The sequence below is a fragment of the Caloenas nicobarica genome, chromosome 3 (genome assembly GCF_036013445.1).
Source record: "Caloenas nicobarica isolate bCalNic1 chromosome 3, bCalNic1.hap1, whole genome shotgun sequence".
NCBI lineage: Eukaryota > Metazoa > Chordata > Aves > Columbiformes > Columbidae > Caloenas > Caloenas nicobarica.
This window is the reverse complement of record NC_088247.1, coordinates 87,032,543-87,054,840: the sequence shown is the minus strand read 5'-3', so window position 1 is coordinate 87,054,840 and position 22,298 is coordinate 87,032,543. Positions and strand designations below refer to the sequence as shown.

The following is a 22,298-nucleotide window of genomic DNA, read 5'->3' as shown; positions in this document are numbered from 1 at the left end:
TCGGTGCCTACACGTGGCCTTCTCTCCGAGCGCCTCTTGCAGCAACGCCAGCACAAAAGCCTTCCCGCTTTCCATGCTCTCTGCGATGTGTCCGTGCTCCATAGACACAATGCCAAACCAGGAACTCATATTAAAGACAGCCCAAGAATCGGTGCAATGTGACCCAGGTTAGCCCCACCACCACTCACAGAAACCCCCTCTGACTCCTTCTGGGGCCAGGGCACTTTCTAGCTGTATCTGTGGAGTTGCTTTGCTTGAGCTGCAGCACAGCAGGGCCACCCAGGGCAGCAGGTCTTTACCCTGACGGGGCAGGTGGCTCTGCAGTGAACCAGCATCCTTCGCTAAGCTGAGAAGGAAAATTCAACAAGTGTTTGTGTTTCTCAGGCAGGTGCTCCAGCTACCTGCTCTCACATGGTACCGTGTGCGCCATCACGCTGCCTCCCGCACCCGCCACGCATTCAGCAACAAGCAGCCATCGCTATTTTGTGTTACACGTACAAAATTCAAATAAGGATAAATGCATTAAAACATACAGAATGTGCCTTGCAAATTAGGTTCCAGCAAGAAAATGGCCACTTATGACACTAAAAAAGGTCCAAGGCTTCAGGTACCTGAGGCGTTTTGGTGATCTGTGGCCCTTACATGTGTCTGGAGGTAGTTGGGTTTTGCCTTTCAAAAAAAATTTTGTATTTTTTATATATATATATATATTTTTAAATAGTTGTGGTAGAGCAATTTGACAGTATGCAGCACTGTACTTTCTTGGCCTTAAAAACCAGTTGTTATTATACTTTGAACTATAATTGTAATTAATGAGAAACTCTAAACTGATCTTCCAGTTTCATTTGGGTTATAAAAGTTAATTTCTGAAGTATTTTGGGTGGTCTGACAATAGTTTAATCTTTGAGCCAGAAAAAACATGCAGGGTTTAATACTTTCCAACTGATTTATTTAGTCCTACAGCTGTTTTCAATTTAACAACTATGAAGTATTTTTCTCCCAGTATGGGGGCTGGGGGACAGGACTTTTTCCTACAGCTTTTTTACTATTTTCAAACTGAAACCCTAAAAAACTCTTAAATTTGAAACTTAAATGGTGCATGAGATTTCTAACAATCAATTATAATATTTTGATCTAAGAAAAAACATTAATGAAAATACGGGTTCCTAGTACTTCTACACTTCTACGTTGATTTTATAGTCCAAAATTTCAGTTTCTCTCTTGATTAACAAGTTGTATTTTGGCAGATTTATACTGTGTAAGGAACCACAACTTAGATCTCAAAATCGTAACTGGCCTGTGAAGAGAGAGGGAACATTAATATCTCCAAGGATGGAAATTCCACAATCTCTCTTGGATATCATCCTAGTGTTTGATCACGCTCACAGCGAAAATGTTGTTCCTAATATTTAAGCAAAAGTTCCCATGTCCCTGCATCTTTAAGAGGTGTCTGGCTCCATCCACTCCATACCTTCCCCATTCAGGTACTGCCGACAGCAGCAAGATCTCTTTGCCATTGGTCCAGCCACTTTGCTACCACTTACAATGCACACCTCCCTGATTTGGTGACAAGTGTAGCAGGGGAGACTGCATCAGAGGTCCTGATGAGGTCAAAGGGAGCCACGAGCACTGCTCTGCCTTTGTGCAAAGCCAGGCACCTCACTACGGAAGGCAAGCAGGGATGTGCTGCTCGCCTCCAGTGAAGCCGCACTGCCTGTTCTCAATCACTTCCTTGTCTTTTGTGTACTTGACAACAGCTTCCAGGAGGATTTGCTCCATAATCTTCCCAAGGACCACAAGGTGTTGCTGACCAGCTTGCAGCTCCCCAGCTCCTCCTTCTTGCCTGTCTTGAAGCTGTGTGTGAGATTTGCCAGGAAGGTTCCTTGATTGTTCTGACCTTCCAAAGATGAGAGCTGGTGGCTTTGCAGCCACACTGGCTGGCTCCCTCAGCACCCCTGGACGCATGAGACCTGGAGCCATCAACATGGGGGTCCAATCAGCTTGAACGCCCTGTTCTCTGCTGTGGGCAATTCCTCATTCTCACAGACCATCCTAGTGAGGGCTCGGGGAGATGGAAAAGCAAACCTTACCACTAATGCATGAGGCACAGATGACCTCTGCCTTTTCTGTGTGCCTGTCAGTACATTCCCTGCCCTGCTGAGCAGCAGGAAAGCCAAAGAAAAATGTGTTCTTCTGCTTCCACCACACTTGTAAGAAGCCCTTCTTGCTCCTCTTTATATCTCTTGCCATTTTCAACACCAGCTGAGCTTTGTTTTTCCTAGTTTCTCTCCTGAATGCTTGGCCAATGTCTGTATTTCTCATGAGTAGCCTGTCTCCTCCTTGCACCTTCTGTGTACTTTCTGTTTGCAGTGGAGCTTAGGCAGTCGTTCCTGGTTCACCCATGCTGGCTTTCTGCCACTCCTGCTTGACTTCCACACAGGGCAACAGACCATGCTTGCATTTTTAGGAGATTGATCAACCAGCTCTCCAAGGCCAATTCCTGAACAAGCTGAAATCTGTTTTTCTGAAAACCAAGGTTGTAATTCTACTATGCTGAAACAGAAACTGTACAGTTTTTTAGGATTTGGAACAGAAAATGTACCTTGTGCTATGTAATAATTACTCCAAGGAAGGAATAAATTCAGAAAGTGGCATACGAAATAAGCCATTGCAAGCTTTACTTTTATTTAATGTATGTGCTTATGAGTCAGTGCATTTCTACGGCATAAAGCTGAAAATTATAAACGGCTGTATGTCCTAATAAATTCCAGTAAAATTTAACACTAATTGTTATTGAACACAGCACACCTACACTTTAACTCCCTTCAGCTTTATTCCTCTGTTCAGCTTACTCGTAGGCTTTGGAGGAGCACCTTCACAGTTCGCACTAAGACACTTCACCCGCTCATCTCTCACAATGTGGAGCCTGCTTTGTCTTCACCACAAATAGCTTGTGATAGAGAGTTCTAGGAGGTGATGCCATCTTGCAGACTTTTTTTTTTTTTTAATCAAATATTTTAAATCATCCAAGCAAAGTCCAGGCAGTGCAGGAATGAGCTGCACACATGAACAGCCGCTCTTCCAGGACAAGACCAATAGAAATATTGGTTGGAAAGAGCACTTTGAAGGGCTTGTCTACTCTGCAGTGTTTGTATTCTCGTGTTCCAAGCATGTTTTCTGGACTTTCGTCTTATTTATGGTTGAGAAAGAAAATTCTGGTTTAAAAGCACTAGAAAAAGAATTGTTAGGATCAACAGACCACTTACTACTCCTAAATGATATCTACTGAAGAAAACAAAGAAATGCTCACCTGCAAAAAACTTGATGTTTGGGGATTCCATTTCTCTTCCGGCCTCCCATGCCAAGTGTTAAGTATGCTTAAACACACCTGAAGAGGTGACATTATTAATACCACAGACAAATACTGTGATAAAATTGTTCTGCTTATGCAGAACAGAATGCTAACATTCCACTTACATTTTTTTAGACAAACTTTTGTATAACTGCATTCTAGAAGACAAGTCTGTTTCCTATGAAACTAATTTGAAATCAAAGCAGATAAAAATAATGTGGATAAACAAGAACAGGATGTTAATAAATGAACAAGGCAAGGTAGATTACTTTGCTTCAAGGAAAACCTATGGTTCTTGTGGCTCCAAAAATAAATGAATCATGAATACTATTTGATTCTTTACTTTCCTCTTTAAATACTGTTGTGACACTTATTGTTGTAGATTTTAAAAGACAATCACTCTCCTTAAGCATGTGAAAGGTGGTTTCTGTCACACAGATTATCAAGGAATTGAAAATATTCCTTAACTTTTATGACTGATCTGGACTTTAAGGAAGTCTATGGAAGCCATGAACAACAGTGGAATAAGGGAAAAACATTAGCCTATGGATTAAATATTGACATACACATACGCAGACACACAAAGCTGAAGGACTGCCATAGCGCTACAGACGAAGCTACTTAGTGGGCCTGTGCTTGGTGGAGGCACACACACAGCCATCTCTATAGCTCTGTAGGGAATTTAATGTGTGCTGATTTTTAATATACACAGAAGTCACATCTCCCTGATATGCACTTAGATTTTTGTGACCTTTCTGGAGCCTTTAGAATGAGCCACAACATACCAAGCAGATGGGGGGGAGGGAAGGGAAGAAACTTGTTTGTTTTAACTTCTATTGCCAAAAGCTTAATTATTGTTTTCTCAAAAAATAGTGAAGTCCATATTTTAGAGTTACATTTTCTTTTATAAAGGATACCGAGGTTAAGAAAAGTCTTTTATCTTCTCCTAAAGAAAAAGCACTTTTGCATGGAAACAGAGAGACAAGGCACTTGGCAAACACATTCAGCTGCAGCTGATATGAAGCACACTTTGCTCATGGAAAGGGTATTTCAGCTGGCCCAAACAGATTTCTGCCTGGTTAATTTACCAAAGCAGGTGGAAAAGAACATTTGTCTAGGTCAAAATTACTTGCTTTTTGATCCAATCCAACTCATAAAGGCTTTAAAAAAATCTCCAAGACTATTCAGAGAGGAGATCATTCCCATTTGAAACCCTTCATGTCAGTTTGAAGACCAGTTTTCACTGAAGAGCTTCCTCCCGTATGTTCAGAGCAGCTGATCACTTGATTGCAAAAGGAAAAAAGTTTCCTCCGTTTCACTCCCTTGTTAAGTCTATACCCAAGCACAAAGCTGACCTACCTTGCCATCGTTGTAGAGGTTTGGATTAAATCTCACGCTGTGGCCTCCAGTTGTTTCCAGATTCACAAGTGGAGGGGAATTAGGATAGTCTTGTGGAAAATATACATCAAATTCAAAGCAACCATTTGCGTAAGGGGTGTCTGCAGGACCAGTAATAAGAACCTACCATTGCAAAAAAAAAGATGACAGTTTTTTAAAAAAACCTTATATTTGTCACACAGTTGATATATGAAGCTTTTATTTCTACATGCTACTTATCAGAAAATACCATTAGACATCATAATCATGTGCAGGCTGTCAGTCTGTCCATTTTGATACTCCGGGTGAACAAAGCCCTCTGCCAACGTTCATTTCTCCAGATTACAAATGGAAAGCAAAACAGGAGGAGCTAAAACTCTACCCTCTAATGGATGCTATTAATAGAATTTTGCTCCAGGCTTCAGGTCCAGAGATATTTAATATACTTCTCTAGACCTACTCCTTTTAATTGCCTTCAATGGCTGTATGCAAAGATACACTTGGACCATAATGGAGTAATAAACTTTTCCCTTCAGAATAGCTTGAACATTTACATGCCAAGCTGAAGGAGGGAAATAAAAATAACTTTGCTTCTTTACCTTCATGATGTCAAGCCGCTCCTCATCACAACGCACAAAAACGCTGGATGAGGATGAGAGAGGCAGCGATGTGGAAAGAGTCACAGCTTCTTGAGCAAGACGTCGGGCTCTGGCAGCACTGTTGGCGTCACTTGCATTTTTTACCTGAGACATGTAGTGGTAATTGACTTTAAAAACCAATTTTCCATCATCATCTTCAGAAACCATTTCAAATGTATCTAGAAGAGAATAAAATTTTAATGCATCAGGAAAGCAGGGAAGTTAATAATGGATTAGTCTTGGGTAAAGACTCTGAGTATTAAAATCAGGAAAGTTTAATTTGCATTATACTAATGCAAAAATTACATATTTTGTGAGTTAACCGTGGTCACAGAAAACAGAGCATTAACAGTCCTGGGTTGAATTAATTCCTGCAGAGAATTTACCAGCTTTCATATGCGACTTGTCAGATATGCACCACTTCTGATTTGGAAACCTACCAGCTACCCTCCTGACCAGGAATATAATGATACTTACGAATACATAATAATGCTCATAAAGGAACTGGTGTGAAGCAGAGTGCCAGCGGTACTTACCTCTTTGGTGGTTGCAATGTTATTAAAGAATCAGAAAAAACTACAGTGAAGCAAGTTTTCTCTAATTACTTACTATGCAAAATCTGCAGCACAGCTGCCTGGGTGAAAAGCCACCACTAGAAACTTGCTCACCTCCTACTCTTGGCCAGCACTCCACAAATATTTGTGAGGAAAATCCCTTACAAATATAACAGCAAAGAAATGAGACTGCAAATGCTGTCACTGCAGTTTAAAAAAATGCTCACAGAACATGTTTTTGCAATAATTTTGTAGCTCTTTTTGCATGAGATTTGTTCTTTACGTGTTTGTGGTTGGTTTGTTTTTTTAAAACACCTTCCCTTTATGGCCACTATAAGCACCGACTCCCACCACATTTTCCAAATGCAACACACAATAAAGTTTACTTCAGTTTCATTTAAAAATCCCCCACATTTTGATCTGAATTCTATTCCATTTAAAAAAGAAAAGCTACATTAACAAACATATATAGATATATACAGTCATGTATGAGCTTTAAAAAAAATAATTTGAGGACTGAAAGACTCACAAATCTTTACTGGAATGAAAACAAGAACACCATGAGTGAATCCATCTGGTCCCTTGAACAAATCTAGTGTATGCTTAAAACATTTATTAGCTCAAAGAGTGCTTTAGTTGGTAACCTGAAAACACAGACTTCTATAGTTTTCCATATGTGCAAAGTATCAGTGGTGATATATGTAAAAAAGTTGGTAACTTTTAAAAATAATCAGGGAGTCTGTCCAACAGATTACATATTTCTTCAGTATCTGCTTTCTAAAACACAAATATTCACACTTCTCAACCTACCAAACTGGAGTTTTTTCATGACAGCCACATACTTTTCTTCAAGAGACCGTAAAACAGACAAAGGCTTGGGCTTCACAGCAGCCTTTTTGGAGAATTCAGCCATCTTCTTTTCTGTTATACAAAATGCGATGACTATTTGTAGTTAATCATGTAATTATGAGACAAGTATTGCAAGAACTTGGGGATTATTTAACTTGAAATGACATTTTATGGTTACATTGTTCGCAGAGAAGCATCAAAACTGGGGCTCACGACATACAAATCTGTTTTTCTCACTACCATGCATTTTATTAACTGAACAGCTCAAAGAAAATAAGGTCCTAATCTCAGCTCAGAAATAATGAGTACTGCTGCTATGAATATTCTCTTATTGTTTCTTCTACTTTTTTACCAATTAAAAATAGGAAGTATGACACAGGCTTGTGTGAATGGACATTTACACATGTATTCTTGATGCACACTCCAAAATCAGGAGCTGATTTTACACACCTTTTTGACATCCACTCCCCTGATTAAGCTACTTAATCTTTAGGTTTCTTTACCATACAACCAGGTGGTCCTTTGAACGTCTGCAGGTTTAAGCCATGATTTAGATTTTTGTTCTGCATTCACCTAATTAAGAGTTAATCTAATTTATAAGATTTAGTCTTAAGAGCAAAGGCTTTACTATAAAGGTCATGTATGTTGTTTTCTGCCAAGAAAAAAAACAAAGGTGCTACATAATTGCGTTGTGAGATGTACTCTAGCTTACTTGAATGATTCTGTTTCCTGAACAAAAACACTGAAGACTACCACTAGGTTCCAGCCCTCTTTGAAAATGTTGTCAGTGGCTGGGGGCAGGAGGGAAGTACTTTTTCTTGCTCTTAAGCTAATTTCTAAGTTACCTGTTAATGATACACAATGATACTGTTATAAATACACAGTATTTATAAACATATTTCTATTTTACCTTGATTTGCTTGGCGCAAACTGGTGGTAGCAGCATAAACGATCTCTGCAGTCTTTTGGATGTCTGGTACCAAAAGTGTCAGGCCCTCTGGTTCTTGATCAGAAGTATCTGGTTTTACTCCTGCTTTAGCCTTGTCTTTTTTAGACCTGTTTTGAGCAAAGAAATAAGATATAGTATGAGGGAATATTTTTCAACCAGTCATACAATACTCAGCATATTTGTGAACAAGGAAAAATACCAAAGATTAAAGATTAAAACAAGTCTTCTGAAATGGAACATATCTGTGTATCTCCAGGTTAATCACTGAATGCAGCAACCAACTGTGACAACACTGAACATACAGTCTTGATTCAACAAACAGAAATACATACAATATGAACACAAAACCAGTGATACTATTATACTAGTTTCCGCTTCAACCACTTACTATCCCTGATTGCTACGCTGCTTGCTGTCCTTATGTTTGCACACTTTCAAAGACACTAGAAAAGTCCACAAAATCAGCATCAGATAGATCATGTCATGAATGTGCACTTCATCTGCCCACGTAGATCCTAGTGCAAACTCAAGACCCGAACAGGTAATCAAGTACTCTTTCCTATTCCACAGTACATTAGTGAGTCTTTAAAAGACGCTAACAGGAAAACACTAGGAAACCAGCAAAAATTCACAACATGTCTATGAACTACAACTCAGGCATCACAAGAGAGGAGGTCAAAAATGAGGTTTGTCTCTCTCTGCAGTTCTCTTCTTGGCCATAAAAGTTAAGACCTTTTATTTCAATAAGCAGTTCAATGGAACAGAATTTTAATAGTCTTACAAATATAGAAGGTGCCTATATTATATTGGATGTTTATAATAAATATATTGCAAATTAAAATACCAATTTAAACACCTCAAATGTTTATAATGAAATAATTTGAAAATACAGTATATACTAACACTGTTGTTTGATAGAAGCTAGTTGCCTAGTAATAAGATATATTTAAATATTTTGATTGTGATAACCCAGTATTTACTAGTATATATATTCAACTGTTGAAATTAAGACATGGTATTTGATAACAGTGCAATGTAAATGTATATATTTAAAAGCTACTATGTTTTAAGAGCTGGCATAAATTTACATTGCTATTCTGCAAAATTAAAGAGATTTTAATGCTGACAGCCACTAAATCATTTTACTGTAATTTCTGCATTTTGTGTGTTTGTTTTAATATCACCTGTTCATTTTAAGAGTCAAACAAGTTCAACAGCCAAGAAGCACTGGTTTTCTCTTTCCCACTACCATACCCAGAAGCAAAACAGAAAGCTATCTACACAAGAAAATATAGCAACTTAATGCTCTGATGTCCCAAACATATTTTAGCAATTGTATCCTTTCTGTATTTTAATTCAGACTGAAATCATGCATAAAGAATGAGTCTCTAAACCATTCAGCAGACGTGATTACAGTAATACTCAAAGTCTGTACTGTACCTAATCGAATGAGAACACCCCTGGAGTGCATTAATAACAAAATTCATTACTGCAGCAGGGTACATTTGCCTTGTTCCAGATTTAACCCCAAAGGCTGTTAGCCCCCTTGCTGACTCGAAGCGATGCTGAGCTCTCAGATGCACGAGGTTGGGAGGAAGGCACCAGAGCCCAACAGCGTTGTCCAGTGTTTGAGGAACAGCTGAAGACAAAGAAGCAGCAGCTGCCTCTCCCATTCATATTTTCCAAAAATCCTTATCACTGCCTTTTTCCTTGTGGAAATCTAAGCCAATATTTTAAAAATCACTAAAAAAAATGTGCATTTGAGCCCACTAAACCTCAGTGATATCTGTTTTAACATCACAGACATGCTAGCAGCTACCAGTGTACAGATTTAGAACTGCTGGCTGTTGATGTAGAATCCTTAAGGTACTTGTTACAAAAACCCCTGGAGAAATTTTGACTAAAATGAAACGTTAACGGACTTATCCAAGAGAAAACTGCATGAAAAGCAATGCAAATGTGATTGGTGAAGATACTGAAAGTGAAATTAATTCTTACAAATTTATTTTCAAGACAGTTACCTTGTAGGGCTTCTACCTCCCCGTGGTTTTACAATTTGGACTACCAGCCTTTTCCTCCTACTTGGTCTTAGAGTAAAACAAAAATTTAAGTGTTGGCCTCATTAGACAAAAGGCTTAAACCACACGCTGAAAACCTCCTGCAGATATACTGAGTTACTGACAGTCAACTACCTAAGCTGACAAGGAATATATGTCTAGTTGAAGCAGTAGGAAAAGGAGATGCACTCAAATTCAAATTCTCAGTACCAATAATAGAATTTCCTCTCGTTCCTCGTGAACACTTCAGTGCTTTTGAAGTATCGCAAGAGAACATATTTTCTTAATGTCCCTTTTACCACTAATACAAATATTCTATCCGCTGTTATCCTGAGCAAATAGACAAAAAACCCCCTCTCCTCAGAATATACCTTGTAAATCAAAGGTTGGCAGAAAGAGCTCTACCCTGTCACCTGCAGGTATCTGGAGCTCGTGTGATGGTCTACGTGACCAGGTTGCCTCACTCTCCAGCCAGGCCAGAAATCAGACTGTGTAGAAGCACTTTAGGAAGCAAAGTGTGGGAGTGATTCCACCTTGGATGCCAAGAAGAAACCAGGTCTCATATTTGACCTTAATTCTGCCCAATCAGGGATTTCAGTCGGTTTCTTAGTGAATATAAGCTAGCTGGCATCACAGATCTCCCAAATGAGACATGCTGCCTTACCAGCATTCAGTTTCCTCACACAAGTCACGCTTGTATATTTTAATGGTTAAAGTAAAGGTGCTATTTTTTCTTCTCTCTTTTGGGGAAAAACCCAACTGATACTGCCATAACTTCTAAGTTATTTGGAGGTATTTAACAGTAGAGTTTTTCAGTTTATTTACAATCAACATACAGTAAACCAAGTAATTCCCTAGACACTAGATGGGGAAATCAGTCAAAGGTTCCCCAGTGGTACATATTTTCACACTGATTATAATTTGTAAAGTTCACACAGTTTTGTCATCTCTAGCCATCTGAGAAAGAACTGAATTTAATCGCAGACGTTAGCTATTAGACTTCATTTTATATTTCTTTTACATTAGAACACCACAGAAGCCCTTTCTAAAATAATATCCTTACAATATGGTTTATCATGACTTAAATAAATGCAATTTAAAGAAAATTAGATTAGGTACACTATAAAATTAAAATCTTCTGTGAAACAGCTCTGGAACTGCAGATGGACGTGTGCAGCTGGTCCATCTACCCATCTGCCCGATTTAACAACACATCTTGGTCTGGAAAATCTAAAAGCCTCTGTAGTTGCGTAAACTATATGGTGATAAAAGGGGAGAGACACAAATGTAATTCAAAGCCTTGTGAAAAAGTTGAATGGGGTTTTACATATACCATAATCTTACCCCACTTGGAGAAGTAAAGGTCAAAGATTTCTGTGGCCTCTGTAAGGCTGCTGCAGCCTCTGGGCCTGCGCTATGGCCTAAGTAATAAATACTTTAACAGGCTTTGCGAGGTTTGGTCTCGGAGCGGGGAAGCGGGACTTCCAGGATAGTGCAAATGTTACTGGAATGGCAAACCCATTTCTTAGTGTCACCTGCAACACATGGTATTACTTTGTGTGCACATGAAAAAGCAACCTGGGGACCATTCTACATTTGCTAGCATGTGTAAACTGGGCAAAGCAAATCATTAGTTGAGAGAATGTCATCCTCCCTTCTTGGTGTCATCCCCACCGTTATGCTGCTGCCACACTCCCACCTGGACTGGCAGCCGCAGCAAGCTCTCTCCCAGCTGTGTGTGACACACAAGCCTTCAACAGGGACAAGTAGAGTCCCAGCTCGAGAGAGGGGCTTGCTGGGAATAACAAGACTCCCCCAAAAATATATGAATAGGGAGATGAAATACCAAAATTAAAATGATAAAGCCAGCAAGATCCTGCAGCTCCTTCCCTGAACTCTAGCAGCCTGCATATAAATTTATGTATGTAGATAAACTAACAGTGTTATCAAATTCCTGAGCTCCAATTTACAGATTTTTTCAGTGGTATTCCAAAGAAACATGAGAAACAATAATACTCATAAATAATAAACTATGGTCGAATATATAACCATATCAATATTTTGCTGTACATTTTATCTATTTTTAGAAAACATCCAAATGTCTGCATTATATTGTATATTTGTTTCTGCCAAGATTCTGCTTGAAAGGCAAAATTTAATGCAGTTATTTAATACAGTTATTTAATACCAGCCAAACCTTTATCTAAACATTGCAATTTTCATGGTGGAGGAGAAGCCAAATATTTAATTTAGACTTTCAACCACTGAAGAAAAAGCAGACAAAATCATGTCAATTCATATTTAAATGAATGACAGTCACTAATATATTTGCTAGAAGAGACAGCAGTGTACATGCTAATAATTTAAGTCACTAATTTAGCTTGTGCTAGAAGATGACAGCCTTCTCTTCATGCTGTGCTAAATGAATAATGAATGATACACTCCCAGGGCAACTTTAATTTTTAAAGCCAGTACTAATACTTACTCACCCATGCCTGATACTTACAGGTAAACGTGATGATACGGAATGATACCTTTATCAAAGTATTCATAAAATAGACCAAATGAATCATTCAGCCCTTCCGTAAAACAGACAGTGCTTATAGCAGAATTCTGTTCAGTTTTATGGTGATGCTTCACTGTCTTGGGATAAAACTGCCACAGGTTTGCAACCATGGTATCACTCAGCTCTCATGGTCCCCCACCTTCTGCAGGTTTCCACAGGTACCAAGTAGAAGCTTGTTCCTCCCATTAATTCACAGATTCTTCAACCAATCTCTCAAAACCAGGCAAAACAAACACGGGAAAGTGCCTTTGCAAACATACACTGGTGCCTTTGCAAACACGCACTGGTGACAGTTGGTAATCTCCTCAGATGGCTCCACATGCTCCTCCTTGGGGGAGCACCTACAGACACTAAGCTGAAGCATCCCAAACCAGCCCAGGCCGCAGGACTGCTCGCTGCAGCCACCCATCAGCTCCCAACACGAGCTTAAGGGTGCAGCAAAAGAAACAGACACTTGTTTTGTCTCTTAAAGAAGAATTCAAACAGATTAGGCCTCAATTGTGGGACCCAATTATAAAGAAAAAATTTTGTTTGCAAAATGCACTGTTTCATGTAGAAGTTCTGCAAAATAACAGTGAAGACAATGAAAAGCAGGGAAAACGCCGCATTCCCACACAACAGAAAAACACTGAGGTGATAACGACAATGGGATAGGCAGGGCTGGTACATTCAGACCACCTTGGAAGTGGCAGGATTAACCCTTAGTAGCAGTGTGCCAAGGGACAGATGTGTGAAGATGACAGAACTCAGATCTCCCTCAAGCAGTTATCATGGGGGTGGCAAAGATGATGTGGAAAAGGAAAGTATGGTTAGGAATTTTAGACATAGGCTTGCTATACTCCACCTTACACAAGTAAGCTGTCAGCTTATTTTGCCAAAATTAACAGTTTGCCACGAAGCTCCCCTAGCAGATGCCGGTTCAGGGGAGGCACACTGGCAGCTCTCTGCAGCAGAGGGCTCAGCCACCACAGCAAACCCATGTCTCAGACTCAGCCCTCGTGGCAACAACCCCGCTACATGAGCCTGACCACTCAAATTAGTGATGGCTTTTGACTCCCTAGCAGTCCAACAAACAGGCACGAGAAATCATCTCGTACCTGAATGTCTTCTCCATTATCCAGAATTTTCCTAATTTACCTATAGACTATTATGGCCTTTGAAAGCGAATGAAATTAAATGCTAACTGGAACCCAAATCCCAAAGATGTTCCGCTTCAAATTCTGGATCCAGGTGGACACTCTTGCTCCAACACGGAGATGACATTCAGTAGATATGCAAGTAGAACTGCTGTTGAGATAAAGGAAAGTTTTGTCTTTGAAAGGATATTCCACAATTACGTTGTTGTTCTGGCATTTGACCTAGAAGGGGCAGCAGATTGTCCCATTTAAGAAATACATGCCAACACTTGCTTATATTGTTGGCAAACCTTCAACTAAAATGCTGGGAATTAAAACCTTCCACTCCAATGAGTCCAGGCTGTTCAGGCTGTTGGTGTTTTCATCCTTGTCTATATACTGCTTTAAAGACAAACAGTATTATGCTTAAACTAATTAGAGTGAGACAAGATTTCTTTTTGTGCTGATATATCAAAGTAATACAAGAAAATTGTACAGATAATGTAACTGAACCAACCACGGAATTTTTATCAAATCCATAAATTATTAAAATCATACCGAATATGCTTCTAGAATTCTTAGTTTTCAGACCCTGCCTGACACTGAAGGACTAGTCATATCGTATTTTATGTCACCAAATTAAAAGAGCTCATGGGCAGTGGTCATGTGCCATTCTTGGGAAGAAATATTTTAGACTTCAGCCTGGGTAAGTGACATCAGAAGATACAGTTTCCATGCCTATTAAATCTGAGGCTAACAGATGACCAGACTTGCAAAAAAAAAAAAAGTCATTGTGGTAGAGAATTTCTTACATCCATTTCTACTGGAAATGGATTACACAGAAGCCAACTATATTTTCCTTTCTATTGTAAGAAGATTACATATACTATTATCTATATAACATTGCCGGCAAGCACAAGCTGACATTTTTAGATGCATATCCAACATAAAGAAGAGTTATTTGTCCTTCCTATTTTTTTTTGCATTAAGTCAGCAAAATATACCACAGGTACATTACATGCTTGACATGTGAGACTAGCAATCTCAGTCAAGAAGGATTAGAGAAATTAATGGGTAAAGTCCAGTCCATGATGAGTTACTAGAAAGGGTTCCCAATAATGGGATTCCTGCTCAGAAAACCTCTCACGTATTGGTTGATAAATATTCTCAGTTCATAGTAGGAAGAACATTCTACACACTCCTTTTCTTGACATTATATTTACCTTCTTTTCATGATGTTTCAGCATATACTTATGGACAGCACTAAATTTTAGAGGGAAGGATGGGTATTATTTCTTAACAAGTCATCTTTAAATTGGAAGCAAGTCAGCAGAATCAAAAAACCAATTAATTGCTGGAAGCAGAAAATTATTAAAAGAAAGACATGCAAATCTGTACTGCTGCATTTGCTTTTCCAGCTCCTTCAGTCAGAAGACAAAAAAGAAGATTTAGTGATTTAAAATCCCCAAATCCTCAGTTCTGGAAACTAGAATGGTTGAAGACTGAGAAAAACAGAGATGGCAAGTACGTTGTGCAACCTGTACCAGCTCCAGCACCTCCCAGAGGCAGGAGGTTCTGGGGGGCGCACCGGGGCTCCCGTGTGTGTCAGTGTCGGGGCTGCCCCTTCAAACAGCAAACGTATCCAGCACCCATTTATTTGGTCAAATGACTAACAATCAGGCCCTCTCAGATGTGTATCCTGCTGTGTGAGCCATGATGGAAATGCAACATTCCACAGAAGGTGACAGTCAGACCTCAGTGATAGCAGCATTTCTAAAGATGAGAAGCCATCATTTTGCAGTGCAAAAATTGATGAGAAAAGCAACCACAGAGCAACACTGTGAATCACTCAGAAGTGCTCCATGAAGATGATTTGAGCTTTGGAACAGCCAGAAAAGGTGAAAGAAACATTAGGAAGGTAAAGGTAAGTAGTTTTGGCTGTTAAAATAATACAAAGCTGCATTGTATTTACCCAGAATCTTCAGTTTTTCTTTGCCAAAAGGGGAACATTTAAAGGGAAAACTGATGTAGCAGAATGGTTACTGGTTGTTACTGAGTAGAACGGGAAAAAGACTGCCGGTCTACATTTTATTCTTCTCCAACATCTATGGCACAACCAGCCACAGGGATAATAGGACAATAACATAAGGTTTCACAAAGCAAAACTGTCTTGTAACTGTGAACTACACCAAAATCATCAAGGAAGAAAACCAGCTAACAATTAGCCTGGAAGAGAATCTGTGTTTATTATCTCCTTTATAACCATTTTACAAAGGGAGTTACCTAGAGGCTGGCCTGTGGTTACTGAAAGAAATTGCCATTTATGATTTATCTGTCTGCTTCCTCAAAAAGTCAGCTGAACTCTGGCAGGTGTGCAGAACCACCTCATATGGCACTATACTGCTACCCTCACACAGTCCCATGGCATCACAGCTGAGATGGGATATTCAGACACTTTTCCATTTGTTTGCTAATTGCTCTGCTGGACTGCAAGTGTTTGACAAGAACTGTCAAATACAGAGTTTCTCAGAGGAGGCTGAAGACCTCGAAGTCTGACATGGACAGCTCCAGGGCATTCATTTGTAATTTCTTATCATCTTCAGCATACTGGCTCACCTCTGATGCCTGTGCTAACTGGCAAACTAGTCATCATAAAATCACGAACGTATAGAAGCCTGTTTTTCATATACAGCACCAACAGATACAACTAGTCAAAAATTTTCAACCATGCCTACATAGTTAGGGTTCTCACCACAAAAAATAATTCCCAAATTTTTCACCTCCTGAAACTTATTCTTCCTGAGAGAAGCTGAAGCCTTCTCTCCTAACTGGTTAGCCTCTGATGGGGAATCCATTGAGGAACCTGGTCCTTATTCAATGGGTAAAGCAGCACAGAAGCATATAGAAGATAGCTGGGACACTTCTTGTAAAAAACACCATTTGGTTTGGCTCTCGCAATCCCATTCTTTACAAAATGGCCTTGTCCAACAGCTCCTGAGGAATGCTTCTGCCCTCAGATTGACAGCAGGAAATGCGCAGTCCTGCAAAATAAAGATTCACCTCACTGAAGAGGGAAAGAAATTCATGAAAGATTTGAAGCTCCTAGATTCCTGAGCAGCAATCTTCTTTCTGATCAGTGGGCAGTTACCAATGAAGCAAACAGAGTATGCAAAGCTACCAGCTTCTTTGCATCATACAAAAAAAATTCCTTGTAAATAGTACAGTAAAACAGAATATATACATATAAACATTAAGCTATAATAGATCAAATAGATGGTATGTTCTTACTCTGGACTGCAGCACCCATTCATATAAAAATACAGAACTGAATTTTTTTCACTTCTATATTCATCATATATAAGCACAAAATACAGTTTAAATGAAGGTCAGGGATGATAAAAGTGATTACCTCAGTCGGTTGGTATAGGTATCTACACAGGTCTTCATTTTAGCCAGCAAAGTCCCAACAGACGCTTGCGACTCCAATTGTTCTTCCTCCTCCTCACTACTTTCTCCTGACAGAGGAAGCAGCAACGGTACCATCGAGGTGCAGGATGCAATAGCACGGAGTAATTCTAGCAGGGCTCGGTAAAGGGGAACATGTCGGGCCATATCCAAAACTATGAGAGAAAAATAATTTACACAAATTACTAAAACTGAAGACCCTTCCACTCTTAGTGCAGATGTTTTAAATAGAAAAGCTAGATTTTAATAATTATTGAAATATTAATGACACTTAATGATAAAATACAGTATCTTCTAACAGCCATTTATAATTTATGTTTTAATAGACTTGTCCAGAGAAAATAGGATAAGATACCTGGAAAACAAAGGTTAGCAAAAGACATGAGAGGACATAAGTGCTAACAAGGTATGGAACAGGATTACTGAATATTACATTCATTTCCAGTAGATTAATATATAATCCTGGCTCAAGTTGTATGTTTACAGTAATCATAAACAAATGTCTATGAAGGAAAAATGATAACCTATGGCGTAGCATGGCAGCATTTGCTGATTCTAATAGCATAAGTATTAATAAAGACAGACTTACATATTGCCCACTTTATTTATATTTATCTCCTCCTATGGGAAAATTTGTCTCCATTATTGCAGGAATATTTGTGGTCATGAAATAAATGAAGTTATCTCATAAGAAGTCTAGCTTTGCTTCTTTGCACAGAGAAAGTATTGTTTTAAAAATCATTATGCATTCTTCAGAGCATGCAAAGGCTTTGAAGAAGATGCAAATTTTAGCTGTGTATGTATGAACCACACGACAATGAGGATGAGTAAGACTATAAACTAGGCTGGCAAATCTTACTATCTTAGTGCTGCTCAGTGTGATATATACGTATTATAGAGGTAATCATGGGTAGACTATAGATATGGGCTCCTCTGGCTAGGAAAGGCAGGGGAGACACACAATTCTAATGGATTCTCTAGCACCACGTTGTTTATTTTTCTTTTCCACTTGCTTGGATAAATATGTAATGGATGTCATTTCAACTGACTTTGTATCATTAACAGAAATCCTGAAAACGTAGCAATACACAGATATTTTAACACAGCTGCTTCCTCTGTCCCTAGGACATGCTATTTTTAACTGAACTGCAGAAAATAATTGCTCTAGTTCAAAGAATTTACAAATGACTGAGTTTATGATAAAATAAATTCATGCTTTTTCCAGCAAAGAAACACCAACAAACAAAAAGCCCCTGACAACCCGCATTAGGACAGAACAAAGCACAGAACTCTAATGTTTCATTTAGCACACCTCACCCTGCAAGCTAAAGCAGATCACAAACTTTCATCTCCTGTCACCAAACCCTTAGCTCTAAATGCAACACGACGGGACAGTAGAAATAGCCAAGCAAAATTCACCAAGCTGGATTTATCTCTAAGAGTTCTTTGATCAACAGCTTGCTATTCATATTTTGAAACTATTACAATGGCACAAAGTCTTAGAACTGAGTGAAGTTCTAAGAACACTTACCGAAACAAAACCCTGTACCTGCCAGACCTCATATCACGGCTCTAAAAATATCCTGTGTCAAAATATTCCATATTTAAAGCAAACTCCATTGAATGTAAACATTAGCATTAGAAAACCAGGTTCAATTATGTGTCGTTTCTTACATTTTATATATTATATATATTTTTATTATAAATATACATCCATTCCTTATGCTCAGTCTCTAGCAAACACTGGTTGCCCACAGAAAAATCTCCACAATGTGTAAAATGGCCTCAAAATAAACATGAATAGATATGATGATGTGTGAATTAAAAAAGTGTTGGGGTAGAGCAGGGCAAAAGAAAGGGAGACAGGGAGACCATGAAACCCCATAGTGTAGTCCTTGCCAGAAATCACCTCCCAATTGTGGTGCTAAAGATCAAACAGCTCCTCAATTTAATCAATAGCTGTTTATTATGATGATAGTGAGCGAAGGAGAGATACGACCTCTTAGATAACCACAGGATTTCACTACTGGAAAGCTTTTATTTATTTATTTTAACAATGAAATTTTCATGAGGCCAGAATATATAATTTCAAATCCTTCAGTGCTTGCTTGCCCTCTCCTTTGCTAAACGGATAAATTCAAAATTACTGTCTGTCATGAGGGAAACTGAACTGACATAACTTTAAAATAGGAATGTTTTCTAGAAAGACAGGAGAGAATTTTGGGTTTTAGCAGGTTTAACTTACTTGCACTGTTTTGCAATTGTTCCCATGTGAAGCAAATGACATGTATGCATTTGGTTTCAGTTTAAACAGTCTTTTAGCAAACAACTACCAATTTATTTTACTTTAATGCTAGGTGCTTTTAAACTCAACTCCTTAATACCATTATTTGTCTTTGATTACTTTTGTCCAAGGCCTTTATTATACTTACTAGGGATTATGACCCATGCAAGTGTGTTTGTCCAAAAAGCCAGAATTGCCCCCATCCCCAATCTAAATCCTAAAAATGTTTTTCAATACTGGATATCTGGATAAGCATCAGAAAAAACTTGCTGTAAAGAACTCAAAATTGCCAAATTAGTGTTTATTACCTTTATTGGCAGTTTGTCTACTCCTTGTGCCTACTTTGCTTTCAATGGAAAGAGAATGCCAAACTGACCACAGTGTGTTTCCTGCAGATACAGCTCTGCTTTCTGAAATAGGTTAAGAAGACTCGAGCATTTTTTAAATCTCTACATTTACATGTAATTAGATGTTCCAAACTGGATGATGCTCAATTTCTAAGACACAGTATTTAAGCCACTTGGACTACAAGACACTCCTTTGTAAAATACCCCCGTGGCCCAGATCTACTGTTCTCTAACCTGTCCATCTCCTGGCATTCCCGGCTGCATTTGCAGATGTCCTGACAGCACCTTTCTGGACTGACCATGGCTGAGCCAGTCCAGCAGCATTCAAATGAGAACCTCTATGGTCAGGCTGTACCACTCAAGACTCCATCATCATCTTTACTGCTTTTAGTGTTTGCAGCATATTTAGGTAGTTGGGATTTATAATAGGCATCTTCCCTTTAGATATCATTATGTATATATTTGGGGAGAGTATTTCAGAAATATTAATGATATAGCTTTGTAAAAAAAAAATCCTTAGATCCCATAACAAAGTACTTTAAAGGAATCAAATAAAAATATTAAAACCAAATTAAAAAATAAAATACAAATCTGCAAATTAACAAGTCCTATTTCCATCAAATAGAAGCAGTGGAACGTTTTGCCTATCATCCTCACAGACAGGTATCTTACCAACTAAGACACCAGCAATTTAGATTTTTAAGCAAATACAAACTTCAATGAAGAACAAGTGTTAAAAGTAATCCACTGTTTTCCTAAAAGTATGCTATTCCTTGGGAACATACCCAACTTTTTTCTACCTGACTGAATTGGGCAATACAGGTGTAGTGTAACATTTTACTTAATTACGGTAGCTGCTTGTGTAGGGAAGAAAATACAACACATCACAAACCAGAAACAAGTACTTCTGCTTATAGCAGAGCAACAATTTGAGTGTAGCATTAGCGTATCTTAAATATGTCAGATTTTTTTAATGGGTACTTCAGTTGTATAAGGCGGCACTAACAACATGTGATTTATATGGGCACGCACATAAGCACACCAAACTGCAAATACACAGCATTCCTAAGAAAATCAAAACGGAAGATTAAAACTCTTGGCTTTATAAAAATGACAGATGGATATATTATCCAGGATTCTCTGTTATCCCCAAACCAAAAACGTTATTAAATGACGACAAATATCCTTTCGAACAGCTCAGTTCGGTGCTCTCAGGCTCCCGCACCACCCTGCTGTCAGGCACACACACACACCACGGGGTCTGTCCCCTCTGTCCGTCTTTGTGCTGTCAGTGCTCCCCGATTCTGTGGGGCAGTGAATTGCTGACGAAGGGCCAACCCACAGTACCAGGGACCAGTTCAGAAGCTCCTCCTTGTTGACTCTCAAACAGAACTGCTGCCCAAGAGAGCCTATCTGAACTTCTGCTACGGTTCTGAGCACTTCTTCAAATCACTACTATATGCCATATACGTACATCAAAAGCAAGGTAAAGATTATTTTATTACTGGACTCAGAGCAGGTATTTGCACTCAGTTTTTATCCTGCTTCCTTGACTGCCTTAACCAGGGCTGGTGGGACAGGCCCACCTGGCGATGACCCAGTCTGCTTCCCCCACGAGCTTACTACGTGCTTCTCAACTTGCGTTCCATAAATACATGTCAAGGTCTCACCTTTGGCTATACCAGCAGTTAAACAGATCCAGCAGTGGAACATGAAGTAGAGCACGAGCTAAAAACTGCTGCTGAACCTGGAGCGTGAGCAGGCAGCTGTGACAGCCCAGGGCAAGGGAGCAGGGCCAGGAGGTGACAGAGAGCAGCGGGGCAACACCACCAGGGGCTGGGCAGCAAGGCAACAACAGCAGTGATCTTCATGGCTGGAATTTCAGTACTACCACCACAGACAGATGATTTAAAGGATAGTAACAGCGGCATCTTTATTACCACCTTTGTTTTATTAATTGCAGGAATTAGGAATCCTAGAAGGACAAGTGGACATGTCCAAAAAACAGGCCAATCTCTTGTTGTCCTTGATAATTAGCAAGGAAGTTCACTGTAGCCTTTCTGGATGACAGGCAGCATGCATATACACTCACAATTCACACCAAATGTGTGTCTCAGGTCTACATTTATTCTGTTGCATTTATGAAAAGCAGAGATCTCAGCAAGGTCACTGCCATTTACTAAGATAGGTAGGAATGGTGAACATTGGAAAACATCTCATGGTTTAGTGGGATAGGATCTCGGCTGCCTCCTCCCATTCTTTTGGGTAATAAAGGTCAACTTTTACTGGAATCACGACAGTGCAGTTAGCCTCCTGCCACACTATTTGGAATTTACAAAGTCACTGAAGGCTAAATAAGTAAAAAATAGACATTTCCTAAAACCAGATCTCTCTTACATGCTAACAACAAGCAGTTCTGATTTGAGGGGGTGGTGGAGGGAAGAGGAGTCTTACTGAAGTTATTTTAAGAAGTCTTGACTTTCAGAAACTGCTGGGCATCCCGTCATTTGAAAACTGGAGTCTTTCACAAGTGCCTAAAGGTCATGAGATATTAAGGCACTGATCACATTTTTGAAAGCTTCTAGGCACCGCCTGCCGAGAAACAGCTGATTACCATGTGTGTGATTTCAAAACATTTCAATTGCCTTCCACACATCCATTTATTAATCACCAATACAGATCTATCTCTTACAAAGACCTAAGACTACCTCTGTGCAATTATAACCTTAATATAAAGAAAAAGCA

At 39.1% G+C, this 22,298-nt stretch overlaps 1 protein-coding gene across 6 annotated transcripts in view; it reads right to left on the bottom strand.

The window, feature by feature from the left end:
- Positions 1–22,298, bottom strand: part of BIRC6 (baculoviral IAP repeat containing 6) — a 186,880-nt gene that overhangs the window by 8,451 nt on the left and 156,131 nt on the right. For all 6 annotated transcript variants that reach the window (XM_065632740.1, XM_065632741.1, XM_065632738.1 and 3 more), the window contains 6 exons: positions 16,867–17,077; positions 7,681–7,826; positions 6,732–6,842; positions 5,329–5,546; positions 4,712–4,873; positions 3,311–3,388 (listed from right to left, as the gene is read on the bottom strand). In XM_065632740.1, the coding sequence (XP_065488812.1) occupies positions 3,311–3,388; positions 4,712–4,873; positions 5,329–5,546; positions 6,732–6,842; positions 7,681–7,826; positions 16,867–17,077 (926 nt within the window). The remainder of the gene's footprint in view (positions 1–3,310; positions 3,389–4,711; positions 4,874–5,328; positions 5,547–6,731; positions 6,843–7,680; positions 7,827–16,866; positions 17,078–22,298) is intronic.